Source organism: Aulostomus chinensis, chromosome 9 (genome assembly GCF_037954235.1).
Source record: "Aulostomus chinensis isolate RoL2024-O1b breed Wild chromosome 9, RoL_Achi_v1.0, whole genome shotgun sequence".
Classification (NCBI taxonomy): domain Eukaryota; kingdom Metazoa; phylum Chordata; class Actinopteri; order Syngnathiformes; family Aulostomidae; genus Aulostomus; species Aulostomus chinensis.
The window spans coordinates 12,904,415-12,918,773 of NC_141328.1; the positions used below are offsets into that span (position 1 = coordinate 12,904,415).

Sequence of the window (14,359 nt, forward strand, 5' to 3'; positions counted from 1 at the left end):
CACCCTACCCTCACTTGTGAACAAGATTCCGAGATACTTAAACTCCACCTGATGCAGGACCTCCGCCCCCCGGAGTGGGCAGGCCACCCTTCTCCGGCTGAGGACCATGGCCTCAGACTTTGGAGGTGCTGATTCTCATCCCTGCTGCTTCACATTAGGCTGCAAACTGCCCCAGCAAGAGCTGGAGGTCGTTGCCTGATGGCGCTAAGAGGACTACATCATTCGCAAACAGCAGAGACGACACCCTCCCGCCACCAAACTTGAACCCCTCCACCACCTGGCTGCGCTTAGAAATTCTGTCCATAAAAATTATGAACAGAACCAGTGACAAAGGGTAGCCTTAGCAGAGCCCAACCTCACTCAGAACAAGTTTGACTTACTGCCAGCAAACACGAAGGGAAGTTCAACTATTGCCCTGACCCTCCTCTCCAGTAACCTGGACCTTTCCAGGGAGGCTGAGGAGTGTGATCCCCTGATAGTTGGAACACACTCTCTGTTCCCCTTTCTTAAAGATGGGGACCACCACCCTGGTCTGCCACTCCAAAGGCATCGCCCCCAATGTCCACACAATGTGGCAGAGACGTGTCAACCAAGACAGCCCTACAACATTCAGAGCCTTGAGATACCCAGGACAGATCTCATCCACCCCTGGAGCTCTGCCACCACAGAGTTGTTTCACTGCCTCAGCGACTTCTGCCCTGGAGATTGGACGATCCCCCGCCCCCCCAAGTACTTCCCCAACTCTGTGTCCTCCATGCAATACATGTTGGTGGAATTAAGGAGTTCCTCAAAGTATTCCTTCCACCATCCCATTATCTCCCCAGTTGATGTCAGGAGCCTCCCGTCCCCACTGTAAACATCGTGGGCAAGTTGCTGCCTTCCCCCCGAGGCAACGGATGGTTTGCCAGAACCTTTTCGTAGCTGACCAATAGTCATTCTCCATGGCCTCACCAAATTCCTCCCATGCCAGAGTTTTTGCCTTGGCGACTGCCATGGCTGCACCCCACTTGGCCTGCCATACCGGTCGGCTGCCTCTGGAGACCCACAGAACAGTCACTTCCTTTAGGAATCCTTCTTCAGCCGGATGGCTGAATCCTTCTTCAGCCGGATGGCTCCACTCACCTCTGGTGTCCACCATTACCGGGGTTCGGTAATTACAGCCGCTACCAGCCCCAGCAGCCTTGCGGCCGCAGATCACATCAGTTGCCTCGACGATGGGAGAGCGGAACATGGTCCATTGGGAGTCAATGTCCCCAACTGCCCCCGGAATGCGGTCAAAGCTCTGCAGGAGATGGGAGTTGAAGATCATCCTGACAGGTTCTTCCACAGGTCAGATGATACGACTATAAAATCGATCATAGACCTACGACATTGGGACGTCCTGCTGCCACCTGCACCGATGGACATCCTTATGTTTGAACATGGTGTTAGTTATGGACAAACTGCGACATGCACACAAGTACAATAACTGCACACCACTCAGGTTCAGGTCTGGTTTGCTGCTCCTCCCAATCATGCCTCTCCAGTTCATGCTGTCATTGCTTACGTGACCGTTGAAGTCCCCCGTTAGGACAATGGCGTCTCCACTCAGGGCACCATCCAGTACCATTCCCACGGATTCCAAAAAGGGTGGATACTCTGAACTGCTGTTCGGCGCACAAGCACAGACAATAGTCAGGACCCATTCCCTGACCCAAATCCGCAGGGAAGCAACCCTTTCGTCCAATGGGGTAAACCCCAACCTACAGGCAGAGAGTCTGGGGGCTATCAAAAAGCCCACCCTGACCCTCCACCTCTCACCTGGAGCAACTTCACCAAAGGAGAGAGTCCAACCCCTCTCAAGGACTTGGGTTCCACACCCGGAGCTATGTCTTGAAGTGAGGCTGACTATATCTAACCAGTGATGCTCAACCTTTCCTCCAGCTCTGGCTCCTTCCCTGCCAGAGAGGTGACGTTCCATGTCACAAAAGCCATCTTCCATGTATGGGGATCAGACAGCCAAGGCCCCCGCCTTGGTCTTCTGCCCAAACCATGCTTCACCGAACCCTTCAGGTTCCTCCTGCAGGTGGTGGATCCAGTGGGACGAGTTCATGTAGCCATGGCTGGACCCCATGGGCTAAGGCCCGACAGCCAGGTGGTCAGCAACAGGCCCCTACCCTGGGTTCCAGTAACCCGCCGGGCTGGGCACACAAACTCCTAGTTCTTATTTCCATGAAGGGTCTTTTTTTGGGTTGTGGTTGTGTGTGCCGATTAGACACCTTTTCTTTCCATTTTGAGGGTAATGGAGAGTCTGTCATGATCCATGTCTTGTGTGTCCTGTTTTACTTTGTAGTCATGTCCTGTCTTCCTGACCTCCCTCCTGTGAATACCCCATGTGTCTCACCTGGTTAATTGCACCACCTGTGTCTCGTTTTCCCTCGTGTATTTAACCTCTGTGTTTCCCCCTTGTCCTTGTTGGGTCGTTGTTGTATGGTTGTCGTCAATGTCAGTCTTCAGTCTCAAGCCACCAGTCTTCAGTCTCAAGCCACCAGTCTTCAGTCTCCAGTCTCAAGCCACCAGTCTTCAGTCTCCAGTCTCAAGCCCAGTCTTCAGTCTCCAGTCTCCAGTCTCAAGCCGCCGATCTTTTTAATGAACCTCTTTTGTGCACCTTCCTTCACCTAGTCTGCATCTGGGTCTACTTCCTCATCCCCCAATCCCGTGACAGAGTCTTTGATATCAAAGTTAAGCTGTGCGAGTTGAGGGGATACTTTCCTCTGTGTCAGAGGTAGGGAAGGCTCTTACAGTTGGCTCTTTGTGCAGCACTCACACTATGGCTTTAATATTTTCAAATGCCGTTCTGGGTGGTCTCACAATGTTGTGATCTGTCTCATTTGTCAACACAATGAGCAGGTTGCAGGGTTGTTTTCTTAGCAAGTTCACTAAGCAGGCTGAAACCATAAGACAGCCTGGCAAGGAAGAGGCTGATGGTTGTTCAATGATGGCACAATTCTCAGAGTCAGCATCAGGGATGTTAACCAAGCTGTCCAGAACAACTGTCTGTTGTGCAGGGACAACCTTTGGTCTCTTTCCCCCAAGGTTTCCACAGCTGAGTCTTGACAACAGCTCAATAGCCATAGAGCGAGGCTGGAAGATGGATAGCTTTGGATCAGAGATGAAATCTGTATAAAGGATGTCAAGGGTCTTTGTCTCAACAAGCACCTGCTCTTGGGCTGCAGAATCAAGGTGAGGGATAACCAGAGCCAGGATGTTGATTTTTAGAAACATGATAGGTAGCTCATTGTATCCTAAATACAGAACTTCTTTGCCTTTGGCACCTTCCACATCAAGGAGATCACGTAGTGAATGGATAGTCAGTTCTGAAGGTGCTACTTATAGAAAGACTGGGGTACAGTTGTCACCTGTGACCCCATATCCAAGAGACTTTGTGTCTTTCCATGCAATTCTAACTTGGACTGTAGTTTTACCCTACAGTCCCTTAACTCTTATAAGCCCGATCGGCCTGCTGCCAAGCCGAAAAACACTGGACGTAATTGGGCGCTGTAAAAATGTACCGAAATTTGACGGCAATGTTTACTTTCAATTCTCGATCAAATTTTGGACTCTAATGCTCACAAAACAGGGTCGGGTGTCTGTTTTAGTGCAAACGTTACCTTTTTATGGTGATTTTAATCTGTTTTGGTACGAAATCGGGACATTTAAATTTTGCAACCACTGCAGAATCAAAGTTGAATAGTGTCGCGTAGACTTCTTCTTTACGGCAGTGTTTGTTGTCTTTGGAAAGGGGAGAAGCTACTGAATTGATCGACACCTACTATTCCAAGAACTACAAATCCCAGCTACGTAAAACTTCGAGCGTAAAACCTGCACAAACTATGCGCTCTCGCCGTCTTTTACACACAGTGCCCCAGAGACAAAGGCAGACCGCTGAACAAAAGCCAAAAGCTCCAATAATTAGTAGTAGACAACTAAAATTAAAATTTATTGTAATCTGGAGCCAGTTTTCATCAGAGGTAGAAAATAATCCCTTTGGCACAATTTGAGAACTGAGTTCTCGCCTGGGTGTATCCTTACAAAACCCTTGATGTAGGCTTCAATGTTAGCCCAAATTCTATCAACTTTGGTAAATTTGTGGTCAAGGAGTGGATGAAGCTAATCAGTGGTGTCTGGGTGCATGAAAACATTGCTGGCATAGTGTTTTCCTCTGTCAAAAAAATAAAATATTTTGGCGAGAGTAAAAAAAACAATTTTTCCTCTGGTTTAGTCCAATTTACTCAGGCTTAATGACAGATACAACACTTCTGACAATTGGAACGCATTCTCTGAAGTCCCTAGATGCCCAAGGACACCAAGAACATGCATATAACCATTAGTAAAGTGTAGTAATTACACATTTACTATGGGTATGTCTTTTTAGGCATTTTTTCCTGAAAATATGCTGTGAGTGGAAGAGGTTAAGGAGTTAAACAGAATGTGGCTTGGTTTGAGCTCTTTTTGAGACAGGTTTCTTTGATTTGGGACTGGAATTATCAGATGTTGCTCCGATTTTTTCCTCAATGGGAGCAGATCTCAGTGCCAGGGGCATGGCTTGCTGTTTGTGTTGATGAGTGGAGTATTTTGTTGTGCTGCTTCCTTTTTCAAAGTGTGCACTTTGTCGTTGGCACTTATCACAGAAGATTTAGGTTTCTGTCAGTTTGCTTCTGTTTGTGGTTCTCTGTTTTTATGTTAAGGCTGCACGGTGGTGCAGTGGTTAGCACTGTCGCCTCACAGCAAGAAGGTTCCAGGACCGTGGGATCTTTCTGTGTGGAGTTTGCATGTTCTCCCTGTGTCTGGGTGGGTTCTCTCCGGGTACTCCGGCTTCTTTCCACCATCCAAAGACATGCAATTGGGGACTAGGCTGATTGATACTCTAAATTGACCATAGGTATGAATGTGAGATTGAATGGTTGTTTGTCTTTGTATGTTGGCCCTGCGATGGACTGGTGACCTGTCCAGGGTGAACCCCACCTCTCGCCCTTTGACGCTGGGATAGGCTCCAGTCCCCCCCCCCCCCCCCCGCGACCCTTAATGTAGCAATAAGCAGAAGACAATGGATGGATGGATGTTTTTATGTTAATAAGATGAGCAATCCCATCAGCACATTAATTCTATAACATCTTGTATTCAGATTCAGCAACAGCATGTTTAGTTTGCAGATGAGACATGAGGCATTACTGAGTACAATAATGGGCAATCTTGGCTTTGTTCAAGTGCTGTGTCATACAGCTGAATTTTGAAGCTTGCTCATCATCCTCTGTTCTTAAAAGCAGTAGGAGTTCTGCAAGGGAAGGTAGACTCTCTGTTTTCTGCTCTAGCTTGAAGTTGATTATGAGAGCATTATCCCAACAACCACAGCAGAACTGCCTTAAAAGCTGTGTGTCAAATTCATGAGCAGACACCCCACACCTTCTCATAGCCATGCACACACAACCATGTAATCTTTGCACAAAGGTGGATGACTTTTCTCCGTCATTCTGCAGTGTACTTGTTACACCACTCACACTGACGACACTCGTGGTGTAGAAGAATGTTCATTTATTGACTTCAGTGGTGAAACTCAACATAACGGCAAGAGTAGCAATACAGCAGCACATCCCATTATTTTGGCCAAATCTTACATTAGAATTCACATTTTAGTAGGAAAATTTGTCCCTAAACCAGTGATACAGATAGGAAAGTGGTCAGACTTATAGTTTAGACATCAGCAGCCTCAGTTTGACGCAAAGTGTATGTCCACGGATTGCCTCCCCATTGGTTTGCATTGTAAGGTACGATGTGGCACAGAAACTTTCGGGACTTACAGAATCCAAACCGTTTGAGTTATTACAAAGTTTTTAATAACTTTTGTTCAGCACAGTGTCATAAGTTGTGTATTAAAGTTTTAAGTAGGATGAATTTTTACATCTTTTGCAATGGTCCAGTGCTGACTCACTTTGAATATGTGTTATGGCTTTTATATTTTTTGTTCTTTACTTGATATTATCTCTTCTTGATGAACATAAATGACATGTGTTGTCAGACAGGGAAAAAGGCCTCTCCACTTGATATGTGGAAACAGAAAATACAAAGACAGTCCTGATGAGATACATTCATACATACATACATACATACATATTCCTTCATTCATTGATATACCCTGGTGACTGATACATTCAAACTTTATTATTACAATACTGCAATCTCTCTCCCTCTCTCTCGCTCTGTCATATATATATATATATATATATATATATATATATATATATACATATATATATACATATATATATATAATGTGTGTGTTTGTGTATATATATGTGTGTGTGTGTGTGTGTGTGTGTGTGTGTGTTTACAATTTTTATATTATATTTTTATATTTTTTTGTTCTGTATATTGACGTTTGTTTTCTTTCTACTTCTACTTAAGACTGTTGACTACGAGAGTCAGAGAGTCAATTAGTGCCTGGACTGTCTGTTTATGCACAAATGGCAAATAAAAACCTTGAACCCTTAAACCTTGAAACTCTTGGCAGATGAGATGCCATTCTTGCATAATGTTATGGTGCTCTTCATTGAACACTGTTTTTATTAATTTGTTGATTTTTTTTTTTTTTTTCCCTTTCTGTCATGTGTAGACATGCTCCTTACCCCAACCTGTACCCAGATCAATCTCCCAGTGAGGAGTGGACAATGGAGGAGCGTTTCAGACCACTCACCTTCCACGGCCTTATCCTGCGCTCCCAGCTGGTCAACCTGCTTGTCAGAGGAGTCTGCTATGCTGAGAACCAGTCGGTGTGTGACACAAATGTAGCAAGTTAAATTCAGAAAATTTGGTTTTGTGATTGAAACTTATAAAATGGTGCAGACTGAGCCATTTAAGTATTTCAGCAGCTGCCTTAACCACACCTCTTTTCAAATTGTCACTCTCAAGGGTGCAAAGATTGGTGCAGGTGTATTTGCTGGTTAATCAGCATGGCTGCAGGGTGACAAAAACACAGCCACCCTGGTTTAAAGCTTGCAAAGACACATGGGCTATGCTGGCAACAAGATAGAGCCCTAAGACTTTGCCTCAATTGCAGTAAATTTAAACTTCTGCAGCTAAGCCATGAATTTGCGCACTCAGTAATCATAGCTTTGTCTTCTTATGTGCACAGGTGTATTGGGGATGGGAATTTGAAAAAGAGGTTTGGTCAAGCCATTGCTCAAGCAGGTTCTATCTAGAGACAATGCACCATTTACCAACAAAATCTGGTTAAAAGTCTACAGCACTTTGTTGTCCTGTTAATTAAAGGGTGCAATGTTCATACAGAAAGCTGCGCTGACATACACATACTGCTTGTTATACACAGTAGCAGTAACAAACATGCACCAGCAGAAACATGCCAAAGATTACAGCTAAGGCATTACAATGTGAAACATTATTACAGTAAATATCATGTCTACATCATGCCATGTCTTTGTTTTAACCCCTCTGGAGGACTTGATATCCTCTGCTCTCTGTCATAATTTGGTCTCAGTTTAAGAAAAGTAGTGCTCCGCTATGTCACAATATACTTTAAGCTTGCTTGTTAACAAAGTAAATGTTGAGGTGAAAAAGTCAGATAATTTGTTGATGGTTCTTTTTTGGCACCAAAGGATTACTTTAAGTGGACTGCTTGATTCAAATAAAAAAACCTGATAAGTACATCCATCTTATAAATACACCGATGTTACATCCATAAGTCATAGTTACAGTTTATCTGAATGACTTGAAATGTGAACAACTTGAATTTATATTTGAGGGATATTTGATGTGTCAAAGGGTTGTTAGATCATGACAAGTAACTTAACAGTTCTATGAATGATGAGCCTTCAACTTCAAATGATTACTGATAGACCAATCCTGATCACACCTCCATAATGTTAACGAAGTACAGTTACCATATGCCAAATACCATGAATGTGACACAGTGTTTCTCTGTAACTGCTGTAAACTGTGATGTAAATGAAGGTCAGTGTCATTTCACTTGCTACATCAAACTCAGATTCTTTATTCCAACAATTCTACACATCAAATGGCCTGCCAATGTGCTTTTGGGTAGAATCAAACCATTATAATAGGAAAACAGACAAAAAAGTTTTTAAAAAAATGTCAGAAATATAACCCTGCCATTTTATTTTCTTCTGTCTCTTTTCAGACCTCAGTATAAACAATGTTTCATGTATCACTGATACTAGAGTACAAGTGAAATTATTTATGCCCCAGTTTTCAGTGTGGTTGCCACAGCATTACTACCTGTAGGGAAAGCTTTGTTTTTTTTTTGTTGATTGTCTCCTTTGACTCCTTTCATCACAGAGTGCTTCTCAGCCCAGATTGTCCTATGCAGAAATGACTGAAGATTACCCACGATACCCTGATATCCATGACTTGGACCTTGCTCTGCTTAACCCCCGCATGATTGTGGTACAATCATTCAACCAGAAAGATTACTCTGAAATTTTAATAAAAGTGAAATACTAATTTCAATAAATGTTTTTTTTATTTGATACAACATGAAATGTTCCCTTTGTTCTCAGGATGTCACTCCCTACATGAACCCATGTCCCTACACAGTGTCACCTAACACCCGCATCTCCCAGGTTTTCAACCTGTTCAGGACCATGGGTCTGCGACATTTACCAGTGGTCAACGCTGTTGGTGAAGTAAGTAGTTGTCTTGAATATAAATATTCGGCTTACTCTGGGTTCCTCCATTTGGACTTTTTAAATATACTGATACTTTAGTTTTATGTTTCAGCATTGTGTGCAGCAGCATCTGCAGTGTCTGACCAAACCCTTGTCCATCATCTTCCATCTCTTTCAGATCGTTGGAATTATCACAAGACATAATTTAACCCATGAGTTCCTTGTGGCCAAACTACGACAGCACTATGTCACAATTTGACCCAAAATTCTGCAGTCCTTAAGACGTGAATTCAGTTTGTCTTGGTCCTGAGCCTTCCTCTCTGTCCATTCCGAATAGCAAATAGGCACATCAAACAATTCAAGACAAACACACACCACCTTTACATAAAGGAAAAGTCTCCACTGACAGAATTTTCTAAATCAGATTTCACTTCAGTGTGACATTTCATTGTTGAAAAATTGTTTTAGCTTCCCGTTTCTGGTACTCTACACTGGAGGTTTTGTATTTTCATATTTTGGACCTCAAAGTTCACTTTCAAGCTGCTGATTCCCTCTTGAAATGATTTTTGCGAGTAGGGTCACCTTAAAAGTTTAGGCTTAATGCTATAACATCAACAAACTTTCTTTGGTGGGTCCATTAACGGACAAACTCAAAATGCGTCACTGTTGTGTCATATAACAGCATTTGTGATCAAGTTTCTCAGTTTCAGCTCAATATGTACAGCATCTTGTAACTGTAATTAAAGTGATAATTTACCCCAAAGCATATTTTGCCTTTCAAGTTCTCACAAAGAGGTGTCTTGGCAAATCAAGTATTTATGGATTATTGAGTATGTGGCTCATAAAGAAGAGGTGAATTATATTGAATATATATATATATATATATATATATATATATATATATATATATATATATATATATATATATATATATATTATATATATTAAGTTAGTTAAGATGTGGTTAGTAGTTGGTGGCCACCTTTATGTTCAAGCTAACAATATGTCGCTGGGTCTTTCTGCATTCTAGGATCATAAAAAGTTGATGCTGTAGGGAAAAAATATCTTCATGTGCTGAAAACATCTATTTCTAAGTATTGAGGCAAAATAAAGATTTTGGGTAAAGTATCACTTGCAAGTGTTTTTTGTTTTGGCCTTCTTAACTGCTAACACACAGCTATTGCTGTGGGATTGGATTCAGCATGATGTACAGACTATATTAGCATTCTCAGCACCTGTTGAATTTTTAGACTAAGTGCACCACCTCATTTGGGCCGGTTCTCGCTATGGGCAGGGTAGGTAGGCCACTCAAATGTGTGTCTTTCCTGCCCAATAAAAAGTAAAGAAAATATAATTCAATGGTTTTGTTCAGCTATTGAAAAAATAATATAATAGTAGTTCTAGCTTCTCATTGGGTGAGTTCCCAACAGCCCGCCTCCTCCTACCCAGTCTTCTTATAGTGATCACATTTGAACACACGGAGAAAGCTGATGTATTGATATGCACTGGACTTAATGTCAAAAGTATGGCTTTATCAGTTGAGACAGAGAGTTTTGGCAGTTAGTTTCATGATGCATATAAATATATGCACATGTATTCCATTTCTGGCATCACCACACTGCAGTTGTTGTTACTTTGTCTAGTTTCTGTCCTTAATTGCTCACTATTTCTGTGCCACCTGCCACTGCCATTTCTGCTCTTCATTCATTTCCTCAAGAAGTTGGCTATAAGTTTAGAAATATCACATTACTAAAAATTGATAAAGCATGTATTTGGATTAAGTTCAGGTTTTTTTTTTAAATAAGATGGAAAATGTTGGATTGAAGGTGACAAACAGTAGTGAAATAGTGTTTTAATCTCTCTACCCTCAGTAAGAGATCCTCAGCGTCACAACACCTACAGCTGCAAGCGTTAAAAGTGAGATTAACATTCTCCTCTTCACTGCCACAGACATTCAGTACATTATTTCAATCATTCATCAGCCACTATCCAAACTAATCTGTCAGAGCCTGAGCTGTTCTATGTGTGCCTATGGTGTAGTTTAATTTCAGAAATGTACACCCTTTTTTAACATATCTATGTATGTAACAGAGGAAGTGTAACATTAGTTAAGGACCCACATGATTTCAGTTGATAACTGCAAACTCTGAGCACCAGATTAAGGTACGGAACACTGCATTCATGCTTGGCCCCAAGGTTTGCTCAGACACAGTTCATGTGTGGCTAAGTAAATTGGTGTAAAACTACAGAAGTAGAACTACAAACTGGGGAGAGCTCAGAACTAGTCTCATGCGGCCTCCAATACATGTCCTTTTAGTAGACGGGATCAGATTTATCCCCTGTCTTGTGAAAATGTGAGCCAAAATGTCCAACAGCATTCATGGTGTCAGGAGCTATTATCATTTTCAAGACTTTTGAGTAAAATCCCTTCAAAACGGTGACATTATTGAGTCAACGTGGGGGTCCAGGATAGGAGCAAGTTTGTGAACCTCAGCTTTCTTTTGGGAGGGAACCAAAATCCACCAAAGTGAAATATTCCTTATAAAGGTTTTTTTCTACCGAAATTGAATAATCTGTTTTGACTGTTTAGGTTTCATTGCTGTCACTGTAGCACCTTTATTTCGACTGTTTTAACATAATTATTATTTAAAGTTGTCTAACTGGAATATATGCACTAAAAGAAGATCAGCAACCCTTCAGAGCCTGCTACTCTAATAGACCTCAGACAATGTTGAAGGGTTTTGCCCAGTGATGAAGTCAGTTCATTCCAAGTTAGACATAAGAAAAAGATTTCAAACCATTTCAGAAGTCTGTAAAAAATATAGGCTTTTTTGCACTAATGCTTTTATCATCATTCAAAAAGTCAGAGCAGAGGACTGTATGTTTGGTAGTCATGGGTTAGCGAAGGACTCATTATGAAAGAGGGACATAAAAGTATTAGATTTACTAAAATCTGGTTACAAATCTGGTTTAAAACATTTGATGTGATTTTCCATGATTCATTTTTCAGCACAGTAGTCTGTTTTTTGTACAGATTTTTATTTTCATTTCTGAAAGGCAAATAAAAGATTTACTCATAGTAAAGGCAAGGAAATGAAAGTGGAATATATTTCTAATGATTGACATGATGTCCAATTTATGTAAGACTGATGAATTATGTGTTATACAGTAATGATACTTTAACTGTGATGGGAAATGTATCAAACATTCTTGTATCTTGTGTTTGCTTTATCATTTATTTAAGAGAACTTTTTATAAAATATTTTTATGATTTGCAGCTTTTTTTGAAAATAAAACTGTTTATTGCATTTCTTGACTAAATTGACTGAGGCTCTCCAGCAAAGAATGATTGTGTTTTAGGCATTGCTCACTTACTGTTGTAAATGATATTTTTATGTTATCCATTCCAAATGTCATTCAGTGCATGTGTGTTATTGCAGGTGTTATATTGGTTTAGGAAATATGTTCACCTGTTCAGCCTCATGCAGGGGACAGTCTGCCAAGCACTAACCCTGACATGCAGGTTTCATTTGTCACATGAAAAAGTTTTAAGCAGCAACTTGTGCTTTGTTATAGTTTCTACAAGTGAAGAAAGTTAGCACAAGGCATGGTGCAGCAAAGGAGGAAAAAAACAGAGACTTGTCTTGTGCCTTTATTATTGTTCAAATAAAGGTTATTATGTTTGGTCAGTCACAGAATAGTGCGTCTTTTTTTTTTTTTTTTACAAGGTTCAGCTAAAACATGAAGCAATTTTTTTCCTAAGGATGATTATATACAGTGAAAAGTCGATGTAAGAATATAGATAAACAAAAATGTTTGGCCAAGCAACTCTAACAACTGTAAGTATTGAAAACTCCACATTATGTGATATTCACCAAATAAAGTTGTAAGCAAAATTCATTGAGAAATCATTCCAGGAAAAGGTTTCATGTACCCTTATACTACAGTGTTTTAGCCAAGCCAGAGGGCAGATGTATTTTGTTTTACCATCTGAGACCCAACCAATATTTTAAGTCAATTTTATTTGTATAGCACCAAATCACGACAAAAGTTATCTCATGACACTTTACAGGTAGAGCAGGTCTAGTACCACACTCCTTCAATGAATTTACACCCAACAATTCTCCATGAGCAAGCACATCCTGCAACAGTGGTGATGAAACCTTCCTTTAACAGGCAGGAACATCCAGCAGATCCAGGCTCAATGGGGACGGCCTTCTGCTTTGACCGGTTGGGGGGAAAGAGAGCAGGAGAGCGGGGCAGAGACAAAGACAGATAATGGAGGAAGATAGATATGCAGAAGGAAAGAGAGGGACAGAGATAAAGAGGGAGAGAAAGGGAAGAGATTGATGGGCAGGATGAATATTTATTTTATTTGAAGGGAAAATGTGCTTACCAATTCTTCATGATGGGGCCTACCAATATTGCTGCAATCTTGAAGACTTTTTATTCATGCAACTTCTCTTAAATACCATTTTCTTCACAAATGAAAGTGAAATGAATGTAATTTTGAGCCCTATGTACTGAATAAGCGTTTTTAAGAAATTCCAGAAAGACCATGGGGCCCGGAATCTCCTTGCTGTGAGTTGACAATTCTAACCACTGCACCACTGTGCCACCCTTTCAGCTTTCTCATTTTCATTTTTATGGGAGCAGTGTCTCTAGGTTACAATGTGGGTGGAACAGCTTGGAGGAAGCATGGCCATCTAGCAACCAAAGGGTCGCTGGTTCAATCCTCACTTTCCCCCTGTGACCATGTCGAGGTATCCTTGAGCAAGATACTGAACCCACCAAAGCAAATACTCAATGTTTTGGCATTGAGTATAATATAACAAGCCTCCAAGACATCTCTGTGTGGATTAAAATGTTCAGTTTGAATTGAATCTGTCTGACAGAGGAGTTGATTTATTTTAATGGTTGGTTTGAAGGTGTCAGTTTGTGGTTCTGTTGCACTATGCTGTGGTGTACAGATAGATGTACTTATATATTTTAGTCATCCCTTTTATGTGAAGTATTGTGACAGTATTAGGAACAAATCCCAATAGAAGCCAGTACTATTAAACAGAACCACAAATTACAGGCTCCAAAATGACAAGAATAAAATAATGACCAGAACACTCAAACAAATTCAGTTAAAACTGAAGATTATAAAGGGAGAATTTATTGTAAGCCTGCTGTATTTTCCTCAAAAACAAAACAAGCCAGTGTTTTTTTTTAATTTTTATTTTAACTGATCTGTACAGCGATACAGTGGTTTTAGACTGTTTGTTCTTTTCCTTTTTAGACCACAGTGATCATATACAGTACTGCACTTCATTATCCAGGAATGAATAAAACATCCTTAATTTTTCATATGGAAAATATGTTTTTATTTGATAGCACCCAACATGCAGTTAAATATCCTTTGAGGTGTTAATGTTACACAGTATATACTCTTCATAGAATCCATTCATCTATATCTTGAAACACATCCATTTTTCACTTCAAACTTAGAAATACATAGATATACAGACTGAGTTATGAGTTATCATTATGTAAAAGCATACATATCCATATAGTTGTGTCTTCAGTTGATTGAGCGAAAACTTATAATCCAACATGCGTCCCAGGGAAGTGTCAGCCTAACCTGATAGAAAATGACATCAACACAAAAAAAGAGTAATAAATAATTGTTCATATAA

The 14,359-nt window shown here is 40.9% G+C and overlaps 1 protein-coding gene across 2 annotated transcripts in view; it reads left to right on the top strand.

The window, feature by feature from the left end:
• Window positions 1-9,574, top strand: part of clcn6 (Cl-/H+ antiporter 6) — a 57,099-nt gene extending 47,525 nt beyond the window's left edge. For both annotated transcript variants that reach the window (XM_086213852.1, XM_086213851.1), the window contains 4 exons: window positions 6,650-6,806; window positions 8,350-8,457; window positions 8,571-8,696; window positions 8,857-9,574. In XM_086213852.1, coding sequence (XP_086069978.1) covers window positions 6,650-6,806; window positions 8,350-8,457; window positions 8,571-8,696; window positions 8,857-8,937 — 472 coding nt within the window. In that variant the 3' untranslated portion in view covers window positions 8,938-9,574. The remainder of the gene's footprint in view (window positions 1-6,649; window positions 6,807-8,349; window positions 8,458-8,570; window positions 8,697-8,856) is intronic.
• The last annotated feature ends 4,785 nt before the right edge of the window (window positions 9,575-14,359 follow it).